At 45.0% G+C, this 13,153-nt stretch overlaps 1 protein-coding gene across 1 annotated transcript in view; it reads right to left on the reverse strand.

Moving 5' to 3' along the window:
- Positions 1–13,153, reverse strand: part of LOC148524962 (E3 ubiquitin-protein ligase RNF31-like) — a 77,448-nt gene that overhangs the window by 35,346 nt on the left and 28,949 nt on the right. Inside the window, exons 3-5 of the mRNA XM_088471543.1 lie at positions 10,826–10,871; positions 5,300–5,361; positions 2,813–2,983 (exon numbers count right to left, since the gene is read on the reverse strand). Coding sequence (XP_088327669.1) covers positions 2,813–2,983; positions 5,300–5,361; positions 10,826–10,871 — 279 coding nt within the window. The remainder of the gene's footprint in view (positions 1–2,812; positions 2,984–5,299; positions 5,362–10,825; positions 10,872–13,153) is intronic.

Consider the following 13,153-nt stretch of genomic DNA (forward strand, 5'->3'; position numbering starts at 1 on the left):
TAATAACATCAGAAAGCCTTAATTACTGATTTATATAGGGATGAAGCAGATATTGGAGATGAGCAATGCCTCTATGTGGTCAGGGGTGCCGAGAGGGGGTGGGACCGGGTATGCTGACACGCCCCAATCCCTCTTCAAAGTCTTACCTGTCAGCAGCCCTGCTGGGCTACAGTAGGACTAGGGAGACAGCAGGAGTCTCATCTACTTCTGCGGGGGTGGGGAGTGATCACACTGATCGCGTCATCCCCCTGATTTGCCCCAGGCTGAGGGGTTCACAGTGCCCCCCTCCTTCATCGCCACACCTCCCATGATAAGGCCATGCCCCCTGAATATAACCGGGGCCCAGACAGGCTCTTTACAGGCCTGTATAAGGTTGGGAATGTAAGTTTCATTAAGTTGTGTACAAGTAAAGCATTGACCATAATTGGATGACTCCCAATTCCCAATTATGGTCACCTCAAAGTCTCAATTGTAATATAATAAAGTTAGAAAAAAATAATGTATGAACATAGGAATAAACCCTAAATTCATGGTGTCATTTTAGGACATTAGTTGGATACCTTTAATTCTTCAAAACCTCTGGTCTTATTTGCCAATGTTATTGGCTTTGATCTACTTTCTACACTATACGGAACAGAAAAAATGGGTTGGGCATGAAATGCCGACGCCGGAAGCAGAATCCCGACGGCTAAGGTAAGTACCCTATTCTTACCCCTCTCCTCCCCCATAGCCCTCCCTTAGGGGTGCCTAACCCTAAAACTCCCGGGGTGGTGCCTAACCCTAAGTCCCCCCGGGGGTGCCTAAACCTAACCCCTCATTCTCGCACCCTAAACCCAATCTTCCCGGGTGGAGTGCCTAACATTAACCTCCCCCAGGCGGCACCTACCCCCCCTTCCCCTAGCCTAACCTTAACCCTCCCCAGAGGGTGCCTACCCCCCCCACCCAGCTGACACTAACCCTCTCCCCGTTTACCTTAGTTCAGGATGCCGTCTGTCGGGATTCCGTCATCGACCTAAAGTTAGGCGTCTGGATTTCAACGCCGGGATTCCATCATACGGCTTCCCGGGCATTAGTATTCTGACTACTTCCTGGGTTGGGTATGAAATCCCGGCGGTTGCATAGCCGGATTCCGTCAGACGGCTTCCCGGGCGTCGGTATTCTGATTACATCCCGATAAAACAGCACATAAGAATAGCTAAATGGTTCCTTATTCATTGAAGCTGTTGTTATACTGGACGTGACATGTTATAAAGCAATGCTTTATCATACTGCCTTGTGTCTTTCCCTACTGTATCCCAGCTATGTGTCCTTCTTTACTATTTCCTCTAAGCATTTTTCATATAATTGTATAAAGAAGACAGAAATACGAAGAACGGAGAAGACAGAAACACGAAGAAGAAGGAAATGGAGGCCAATTTATTCCTATTATTTTTTACAATCTTTAGACTATTTGACATAATATTTTACATTTAACAGAGCTGCTACAGTGGTATTTTACCTTCATGATGCAAATATGAACATTTAAATTTTGGGCCATAAATATATATATACATGGTTTTGCAGTCTTGCTAAGTATTACGGATGTGTGTAAGGTAAGGTGGGCGTCCTTATGTTGTGCTGAAACGGCATAGCGATCGCAGTGGATTAGCATATCATCGCATTGAGAATGCGTGCGTTATCGCAGCCGCGATCGTAGTTGCAATCCGTACTGAGGGCCTGATTCAGCAAGGAACGCCTCATAGCGTGCGCTGAAGTAAGCAAATCCTGAGTAAGGTCTGACCTGCCTTAACTCTGCGTATGGCTCCGATGGTACTTGATTGTGCCAATGATTTTACAGTCTTGCCAGCCATTTCGGATGTGCGTGTGAAGTGAAGTGGGCGTCCTATTGTGCTGCGGCGGAGTTGCAATCGCTGTGGATTAGCGTACTATTGCACTGAACTGCAAGCATACACTATATAGCAATCTGTAGTGAATCAGGCCCATAATCCACTATAGTCCAACTGTCGGATATTCCTGTCGATCAATCTTACCCTATTTTCTAAAGTATGGATTCTCTGCGGTTTTAAAATTAGTAAATTGGTAGGTTACTGTGTACACTCCCCATTTATACACAGTGCTATATCATTTTTTAGCAAGCCAGTAATATCCACACAGACAATTAGAGTAATGCTGCATACACACGTAACGATGTTAGTAACCAACGATTGTCGTTAACGATTTTCGTTCAGATTTTCCCTTGAAAAAGTGAATGAAAATCGTTTAGAAAAATCATTGGTTGCTAAATTAATGAACGATTTTTTCAACGATTTTCATGAACGATGAACGATTTTTTAAACATGCATACAGTGAATGGACATTGTTCATCGTTCATTCTGTACAACATGAACGATTTTCTGAACGAAAATCGTTCTGTTGGACAGTCATAATGGACGATGAACTACAAACTACAAACGGGAGCGCGCTTGAACGATTATCGTTCATCGGTCACCAAAAAAAATGAACAATTTTTCAAACAATTTAACGATAACGACGTCGTTATAGTTAAATCGTTCAAAAAATTGTTACGTGTGTACGCACCTTAATGCATGTTCACTTGTTTTTAATACTCTACAGCAGTGATTCCCAACCTCGGTTTTCAAGGCACACCAACAGTCCTGGTTTTAGTGATATCCATGCTTAAGCACAGATGGTTAAATCAAAATAACCTAGGTACTAATTAAGTCACCTGTGCTCAACTATGGCTATCCTTAAAACCTGGACTGTTAGTGTGCCTTGAGGACCGTGGTAATGCACTCTACTAGAAAGACGTTACCTTTGAATATGGATATTGCTCACTGCATATCTGGCACTCATGTGATAGGAATTGGAGAGCAGACCTGTAGTCCGAGCAGGAAGAAACAGCCTCTTGCATATCCTCCATACTCCAGCGATCATTGTTCTCCAAGCATAATTTCTCAAATATTCTTTGTTTCTCTTCCAATAACTGAACAACATTGCAAAGTTATATAGAGAACGTTGGTTATTAATAGTTTACTACCATGTCCCAACAGTGGCATCACTCACCTTGGTAACACCCGGTGCGGACTCCAGAGAAAATAGTAGTGCGCGCAGCTAAGCCGTGCACTGGTAAAAAGGAGCGTGGCCTCACAGCCCGAACCCTCAGTTTAGTTACTCGGGGGGCGATGCAGACTGCCCCCGGGGACTAGTATGTGTGCAGTGCCGGCTCCCTCACAGTAGCCGAGTGCTGCACATAATGCCACAGCAGTGCAGCACCCGGCTCCTGTCACTGAGGAAGAGTTGGCACTTGGGAGCTCATTCAGACCCGCTCGCAAGCAAGTGGCCGCTCATGGCAGAAGATGTTCACTAATGTGCGCATGCGTGTAGTTCGCAATGCGTGTGCGCAAACTAGTACGAGCGATCGGATTTTGCTCGCTCGTCCTGCAAAGACAGCCCAGTGGAATGAGTGACAGGAGAGGCCGTTTCTGGGTGGTAACAGGGGCAGGCCAGTAGTAATGGGGGAGTGGAGTTGTGGACGCAGGCGTGCCAGAGTGTTTTCACGCCGTTGCTGGGGCGTGCATAATTAACAGGCAGCATCATAGTACACGTCGCCTGGTTGATTTTTACACTGAAGAGCTTGCAGTGCTTGCGGTAGGGTACAGTCAACCACAAGCGCTGCGGTCAGATTCGATGGAACCCGATGTACCGATGGTTGTATATACTTCCAGGAGATGACGTACGCAAGTGGGTGGCTAAAGACAGGCTGGTGGGCGTCTATAAACACAAAGTGATCGCTTGCCCAGACATAGTGGGCGTGCTTATGCCTTGCCGTGCGAGCGGCTACCTTGACGTCACTTAGCTGAATTTCCATTGGCTGGGAGCGAGCGGCCGCATCTTGTGAGTGGGTCTGAATGAGCTCCTTGGTGTCACCCCTCTTTGTGATGCCACTGTGTCCCAAACTGTGTAATAATAATAATAATAATAATAATAATTTCACTGGAAGGACATGCCAGACAAAAACATCATTATTGTTGTAAATTAGTGAAGGCAGGGGTAACAGGGAGTCAGTTGAGAGTTTGCTTAAAAGTAATACAAGCAAAACTAAGATTATAGTTTTGGGTGCACAGGTAATATATACTGTAATAAGATTTATGTTATTGACAGGGCCATAACTAGGGTGTGCGAGCAGTGCGAAAGCACAGAGAGCAGCACTCTGTGGGCAGCACCGCCGCTCACCCACAGCTCCCTGCATCTGCCTAGTAGGGTGCCTAGAATTGCACCCTGCAGCCAGAATGTCTGCAGCAGTGACGCCTGGAGAATCCTTAGGACACCTTAGTTCACACCACTGCCCTGATAATGCTCTGGGCACTGCTGTAATCACTGGCGATTGCATGCGCAGATGGACTCCCGGATCATAAACCCGGAAGTCCACGGCGCAGGGCAGATCGCAAAGGACAGCTCTTATCGGAAGAGCTGTCCTTTGTACTGTTGATCGCATATGTTAGTGCATCAGCAGGGAGGCGGTGTCCGGCGGTAAGTACTGCGAGGTGTTAGTGCATCTCGCCCAATGTCATGCGGGGAGTGGCCTGCACCAGACGCCCGGGAGCGCTAGTTACGGCACTGGTTATTGATCATATGTGTGAAGGGATGTGGTATGTTAGACATTAGCAGCAGATCCGTTAAGTCCTATGAGTTGCGAGTTGGAGCCTTTATGGCTCGGACTTGTTTTCCCAGCACATCCCACAGGTGATCTATCGGATTGAGATCTGGGGAATTTGGAGACCAAGTTAACACCTTGAACTCTTTGTCATGGTATTATAAGTGCATTTGTGCCGTCATTATAAGTGTGTTAGTTTTCCCCGGGTACTGGTTGGCCAGAGAAACATGGTGGTTTTGCTGCAATTCTTTCTCGTGGTATTGAACAAACCACAGGCAGATTTGCCAATCACCAAAGGTCTGAGAATAGTAAATTCAATAATTTGAAAGTAAAAACCTCTAGCAATGTGTGATGGTTTACAGTTTAAACTCCTAGTAATACCTTATTTTAGTAAATTACCCACCACCCCACCTCCCGGGGTCACTTATACCCCTTTTACACCAGAGCAAAAACCTGGGTTTTTGCTGGGTCTCACCAGGTTGCAGCTCAGTGTAAATGGGTCCCTGAAAAATAACCCGGGTCAAGTGACCCAGCAATCCAACCCAGGTAGCTACCAGGGTTGGACCCGGGTTTTTGGTGGAAAAGAGGTATTATTTACAATTTTTCATCAAGTTAGGGTATAAATAAATGAAGACAAATAGTTACATCAATGTCATTATTTGGATCCGACCGTGATTCGCTGCTGGTTGTACTTGTATGGTCATTATCTGTTGGAATAATTAAAAATATGGATTAGCTCATTGCTCTACCTATTGTGTATGCTATATTACAGACACCGCTTACAATTTCAGAGAAGGGCAATTATTTCATATATTCTGTTTTATTTTTGAACTCCTTGTGTATTTGTAGTTTAAATTACTTTCAGTAACTTGTTTTATATAGTGTTTCTTTTCTATTTTGATAACATTTTAGAATTGAAGACAAAAAACAAACAATATAACCAAAGATATATATATGTGTATATATATATATATATATATATATATAATATATATATTCCACTAAAATAATTGATCAGTGTGCATATTGTTGAATTTCAATCCCATGGCTTCTGATTAACATTGGAATTAATGGGAAACCTGCTCCAGGTCCACCTCACAAATTAGGTTTGCTCTGTGTAGAGAAAGACCTCAGATGCTCACCAGATCAGAATGACGCCTCTTTGTCAGGAATTTAACTGGGCAGGGAAAGAACAGGTGTGAGCTTGAATGATACTTCTCTATTAAAAGGTAAAACTAATTTTAATAGTAGGAGCTGGGGTAGATTATGGGGGAGATGTATCAACCTTCCTAAAGAGGACAAGTAGAGAAGTTGACAACCAATCAGATTGTAGCTATCATTTATCTAGTACATTCTATAAAATAAAAGCTGGAATCCGTATCATGGTGGCCAGGACAGAACACAGAGGGGGGGGGGGGGAGTGAGAGAAAGGAAAGTTTAGAAAAGGAATACTAGTAGAAGGGGGCACAGATAGAGGCACAAGGGGGCATAGAGATGCAAAAGGTACAAAGGATACAAAGGGCCCAGACAGACAGAAGGGGTGCAGATTGTGGAACAGAAAGGTAGGAGGGGGGAACTGAGTCAGAATGGGGCACAAGTTTGTAGGCTTGTCATATCATCCCTTTAACTCAGAATACATGTGGATTACACAGGTTCTGTAGCCAGGGGCGTATCTATAATGGGTGCAGGGAACACGGGCCCCTGGGTCCAGGGGGGCCCCGCACCGCACACCCTGCACCCATAGTATTACTTACCCCCCCGGAGTCCCACGTCGGCGTGGGGGTCCGGCACTGTAAAGACGACTGGAAAATGGCCGCCGCTGCCATTTTCCTGTTGTTTGTGCATGCGTAGCCATTTTCCCGGTGACCTGCGCAAACTCTATAGACACTGGGCACACTCTAGTGCCCAGAGTCTATACTTCCGGCGCTGACCGCGCACAGCTCAGTGCGCTGCCGGCCGCCAGACAGAGAAGAGGCCCGTGTTGGAGACTGCACACAGGCCCCCTCCTCTCTAGAAATGCCCCTGTCTGTGGCTGATGAAAACCAGGTGATATGTGAACTTTAAGTCAGCCAGCCACAGAACCTGTGTAATTCATGTGTGTCCTGAATTAAAAGGGATGATCTGGCGAGCCTACACATATAGAGGCACGGACAGACAGAAGCGGGTACAGGAAATGTGTAGAAAACACAAAATTACTTGTTGTAGACAGATCACTCGACTGTTTTGTTTTCAAATAAAATATGGCGTAGAGGCGGTTTCTGGGTGGAAATATACCAACAAGCAGCAGCAACAAAGGTATTCTCCCTGTGCATATCCTGCAAATTTACTTTAGCAAATAGGCCCAATAGAAACATTCTATTTTAGTGTGTTTGTGTGCTTGTGCGTGTGCATGCGCGTGTATAGATTGATATACATTGTATTTATTTGCCCTTTTCTTCTTGGGGGGGGGGGAGTGCCAAATTAGAACTTGCCTCCGGGCGACTGGGATGAACATACGCCACTGCGTGTCAATATGGAGGAGGCAGAGCCAATATGATGCGATTTCATTAGAATCAAGTCATTTGACCCCCCCCTTCCCCCCGATTGACCCGCGAATCACGGCAATTGCTGTGAGGGGGCGTGCCTTAAGAACATACTGCCGGTCTGCTAGGTCCTGCCCCGGTCAGATCTGCTGTTTGTGTATACTGTATGTGACCTATGTGTTTGCATGTAAGGTATGTGTGACATAGGTATGTGTGTGTGTGTTTGTGTATATGTTTATATGCGTGTGTGTATGTATATATATATGTACACACACACACATATATATATATATATAATTATATAATATATACAGGGGCGCCGAGAGGGGGGGAGCGGGTACAATTTACCTGGGCCCGGGCTTCCAGAGGGGCCCGGTGGGGGCCCCGGGTCCGGCGCCGCCCCCCCCTCCCTTCCTCCCTCCCTCACAGCAGCCCAGCACACAGCGCCCCCCCCCCGGCTTTGCGCCGGGCTAAGGGGCTCACAGTGCTCCCTCCGCGGCGCTGCAAAGTATGGTTTTCTTTCTCAAGGGGGCGTGGCCACTACGCCCCTGTGTGTATATATATATATATATATATATATATGTGGAACCCCCCCCCAATAAAAATCCTGTGTTTGCCCCTGATATCCCTGATCACTTTGCAGTCAATTAAGGCACTTTTTCTGTTCATCTTACACTTGATAAGGTTGACAAAACATTTTCAGAGCCAACCATAAATATACCAAAAATTATCCATTATATTATTATTTCTAACTAGCTGGGATACCGGCGTTGCCTGGGTTTAAGACTGGAGCTGAAGTACACCTGCAGCCTTCATTTTTTGACATTGTCCTTGCCTAAACCTGGATATCTATGCACATTAGGAGTAAATGACAGTGCAGGCAGCATATTCTCATACCACTGGGAATGGGGTATATCAGGAGCAGAGTGACTTACAGAACAGTATAGCTTCCAAAATCACTTGAGTTTAAGAAATCACTGCAGAAAAGAAGGGGTGATTCAGCTGCGGACGCATATGCTATTGCTGCTTTAGCTGTAATATGGTAATAATGCAGCAGGAGATTTTACACCTCCTACAGTACATGCATGGTCTCTTCTGCTGGCTGAGTGACCATGGGGACACACAAGCCGGCTGCTGCAGATGAGTTAAAGAGACAAGGAAATCTCCATCAGCCGACGGAGATCCCTGCCTCTCCATTCCTCTCCCCCCCACCCCTCCCAACATCGGTGACACGCCTCCATTTGGGAAAAGGAGGCCTTCGCCGCCTGCTCCTAGTCCTGAAAGGGCATCAGACTGTCAATCACTTACAGTCTGCTGCTGGACTGCATGCGGGATCGCAGACCCATACTGCAAATGCACAGATTCCCGGTAATCGGGAATCTGCGTGATCCCTGTCACTGCTTTCGCAGCTGAATCACCCCCTGAAATCGCTCTGCAGACCAATGTTGAAGACCATGTCTAGCAGAGCTGCCATCAGGGGGCGAAGGGGGCCCATCCGCAGTGGTACTCTTTCCAGACAGAAGGGGGCCTGTCCACAGTGGCACTGTATGGCTTCAATCAATCTCTCCTGCTGTTTGTAATCTCCATATGCTAAGCTTTGCCAGGATCAAAGAGTGTGGATTGATTATACTGTCTGCCACTGTCTGAATGTATTGCGTGCTGAGCTGCTCATGAGCCTGCCAGAGTGTGACAGTGTCTGTATGAAGCCAGCCCCAGATTCTGAGTAATTTAAGAGTGCCTCGGTTTTAAGGGATTGTGTGACAGTGTGTGGCCCTGATGAAGTTCACACCTAGGCAAAAACCTATTCCTGATCAAACTACACCACCATGCCAAATGTGATGGAGCTAGGTACAAAACTCTGACAGTGCATAAATGAAAAACAGGCAAACAGGCAGACACACTTTCTCATTTATTACAGTACAAGCTGGGATACCCGGCTATGCCCGGGTTGAAGACTGGACCCTGAAGTACACATGCATCCTCTATTTGTGTACATTGTTCTTGCCTATAACCCCATTCCATTGATTCTGAAAAAGGCCCCACTGTTTGCTAACATGCATGCAAACAGTGGCATAACTACCTTGGGTGCAACGGGTGCAACTGCGAACACAAGGTGGGCCAGCCCAGTCAGGGCTGCTGAGGGGAGCCTGGGTGTCGGTGGTGCTGATTTGGTGGTGGCCCGCCAGCTGACTACAGCTGGTGCACCAGCAGGTAGACATGGAGAAACAGTGCCGCCAATCGCAAGGCAATCAGAGCTTGCGGACCGGCAGCCAATCAGTATTGGTGACTCCTTATTGGCTGCTGAACAGCAAGCTCTGATTGGGTCGTGACCAGCGCCAGATTCAAACTGCGCTGGCACTGTCTGTCCATGTCTGCCACTGCCTGTCCAGCTGTAATTAGCTAGCGGCATGGCACAAAATCCACACCTGCTGGCTGCTGGTGGCATACAGGGGGAGGCAAGAGGCTGCTGGAGGGACACGGGGAGGTGAGTTGCTGGGGGGTGCATAATGTGTAGAGTATTACTGTGTGGCATAATCTTATAACATTATGCCACACAGTAATGCCCCTTATAAAATTATGCCACACAGTAATGCCCCTTATAAGGGGCATTACTGTTTAAGGGGTACTACTATTGTGTGGAATAATGTAATATATGGGGAACTACTACTATGTGGCATAATCTGTAAAGGGCATTACTGTGTGGTATATTGTGTAAGGAGCATTACTGTGTAATATAAGGGGCATTACTGTGTGGAATAATGTATAAGGGGCACTACACTGCATGGCATAATGTGTATAAAATGTACTACTGTTATACATAACCTAAATGGGCTCTGTGTGGCATAACAATAATGGGCTGTGTGAGTGGGCAAATGTATGTGTTTTTTCTTACCTCTGGGGGGGGCAATCTTGCTATGTGGCACACAAAGTTCTAGTTACTCCCTTGCATACAAACACAGAGGGCTGACTAATATATATGGTCACTTTAAAAAGTACTAACTCTGGATTTAATATGAACTTGCAGGAGTCATAAGCTGTGTACACACCAGACGATATTTTGCACGATACGAACACATCAGAACGACAAATCGAGTGAAATATGTCCAAATCATGAATGTCCACTCACAATCACGATGCCGATGCGCATACCCTCAGGCTATACATCGCATCTTCAGAACTTGCCTACAGCAGGCAAGATCTGCCAATCTCATACACGATGCTCTGGAAATTGTTAAGGACACTTTTTACCACCATATCATGTCCTGGAGTGCCAGGGAGCTGCCAGGGAGAGTTCAATGAAAATCGCACTTGCTCAGCCTGTGAGCTTAAAAGGATACATTTGTAGCTAGTACATAGGTTTTTGTCAGACTGGCAATTCCCACTGGAGCCAGCCCTGGAACCTGTGTAATGTAAGAGTGTCCCCATTTTTAGGGATTGTTTGACAGTGTGTAGCTTGATGAAGTTCAAACCTAAGCAAAAACATAATCCTGATCAAACTACACCACCATGCCAAATTTGGTGGAGCTAGGTCCAAAACTCTGGTCGTGCATAAAGGACAAACAGACAGACAGGTTTTCTCGCTTATTATATAGATACAGATATACATGGAGTCATCTATAAATGAGGGACATGGCCATTGTAGTTTTACCTCTTTGTAAACAGCAAATCCACAGCAGAAATCGATGAATGGAAATCTACAATATGACGGCAAGAGAAAGGTCAATAAACGTTGGGGTGTGCTCAACTCCATTGTTAACATTTTCTACGTATCCTTGTTAGTACATACTGTATGCATTGACATAAAATGTGCTCTATAAGCTGAGACTCTATAAATAATAAATTACATCAATTAAGCAAATGGCAAAAGCAATGTTTGAAATGTGGGATAATGCATTTCCTACTGTTAGGGTATTAGTAGTGCGGCATTCCGTTACCGTAAGAAAAGCATGCTATTATACAGGATGCAGGACACCCAGGTAACCTCCGTCACTGTATATAGTATTTCCCAGAACCAAGTGTTTTATTCCTTTATATGTTGTAACCCCCTTTTTTAACACTAAAGGGTCACAAGGTTACTAACGCCCTTGTTATCTAATTTACCCACCTTTAACATTCCTCTAAGTGGTGTACATAATTTTATCAGTGCCTCCACCCAAGTATTAGTGGTCAGTCTGGGCCTACTTGGGAAAACCTAAATGTTAATAGGAATTAAGAAATTTAGGGTAGATAACCCAGTATATAAATTATAATAGTAGTCCTGTTCAAATCCTGTCCCTCTTAGGTTAGGTGTTCACCAATAACTCTCGGTGCTACTCCAGGTAAGTAACTCACTTTGATTATAATTCATATATCTTTTTATGAATAAATAATACCTAGGCAGTAACAAATGTTTGCTATATACCATAACTTTGAAATACACAGTTATACATGTTTATATGTTCATAAATTTTAACTGAACTATACATTTATACCACATCATAATAATCTATATAAAGATATATTGATCCGTAAATAGAAACTATGCAGGAATCTAGAATCTTACAGCGAATCCGACATCCCTGGAAATATCACAGTCAAATACAGTTATTCATGTCCACTTGTGTGAATAGTCTCATACAGTAAAGTAGTTGGATCAGAGTAATAATTACGTTTTATAAAGGCAGCAGAGGAAGTAGCCATAGAGTAAACTTATGCGCTGACCTGTGGCTCTGACCTCCTCTATCTGCAACTGAAGTAATATTTCTTATTTTAGCCCAACAAAAGTGTATATCCTGTAATTTGCAACACTTGTATTTCTAGTTGGAGTTGCTGCAAAGTTTAAAGTTGAAATACTTTAACCCCTGGAATTAGCAGTTTACCCAATGAAAGAATACCTGAAGGCCTGTCACTGAATTACCTCACATAAAGGGGCATATGTACCAAAGCTTGATGTGAGATAAAATTGTGAGATATATATCACCAACCAATCAGCTTCTAACTTACAGGCTGTGTTTAAAAAATTATAGTTAGGAGCTCACTGGTTGGTGACAGGGCCGGACTGGCGATCGGGCAGTATTGGCAAATGCCAGAAGGGCCGTTGGCCAAATGGTCCGGTCCGGTCAGTGGCACCGTGCAGCCTTCCCTTCCAGCTCAATTCACTGTTCCATCTCCTCCTCCAGCGGCCCGCCCCTCCTGTCACTCACCGTGATGCAGCCTGCGTGACGTCCCGACGGCTCCTTTTGTGGCACGGCGTTTGAAACGTTATGCTGTCGCTCAGAGGCTGTGCTGTGTCGTTATGCTGTGGCTCTAGTCCCATCCACCAATCACAGTGGTGGGATGTCTCCCCTCACTGATTGGTGGATGGATGGAGCTATCCACCAATCAGAATTCAGAAGGCCGCAGGAGGACTAGACAAGGAGATGGACTGATTGCAGCAGGGTAAGTGATATGGTGAAGGTTCACAGTCCTATAGTTGGGTCGCCTCATAGATCTGAGCACTATTTACAATGAGAGAGGGAGGGAGAACATATTTGGACCATAACTTTTAATAAAAAGGGCAGGCAGATTTGGGTAAGATGTTTAATAAAGGGGGTATTTGTGGCATTATTTCTAATTATGGAGTTGTTTGCTTGTGTGTGTGTGTATGGGGGGGTTAATCTAGTGCATTATTTTTAATAAGGGATGTGTGTGTGTTGTATATGTGTGTGTTTATGTATGTGTGTGTGTAAAATCTGTGGTTTGATTTTTTTCATGAGGGAGGAGGGGGATTATCCAATTTGAGGTACAGCTTTTAATCAGGTTTGTGTGTGGGGGGTTATATCTGGTTTTGTATTTGTTTATAGGTTTTTGATGTTTTTATATTTAAATTGCCATACCCACATTACACAAGCTAAACCGACATTGCATAAACCATACCCACATTACATAAACCATTCCTGCAAGATTTTCATTACACTAATTTTTTCATCACAGTGTGCTGGTAGAAAAGCTGGGGCCA

This window comes from Taudactylus pleione, unplaced genomic scaffold (genome assembly GCF_031769625.1).
Source record: "Taudactylus pleione unplaced genomic scaffold, aTauple2 ptg000114l, whole genome shotgun sequence".
Taxonomy (NCBI): Eukaryota; Metazoa; Chordata; class Amphibia; order Anura; family Myobatrachidae; genus Taudactylus; species Taudactylus pleione.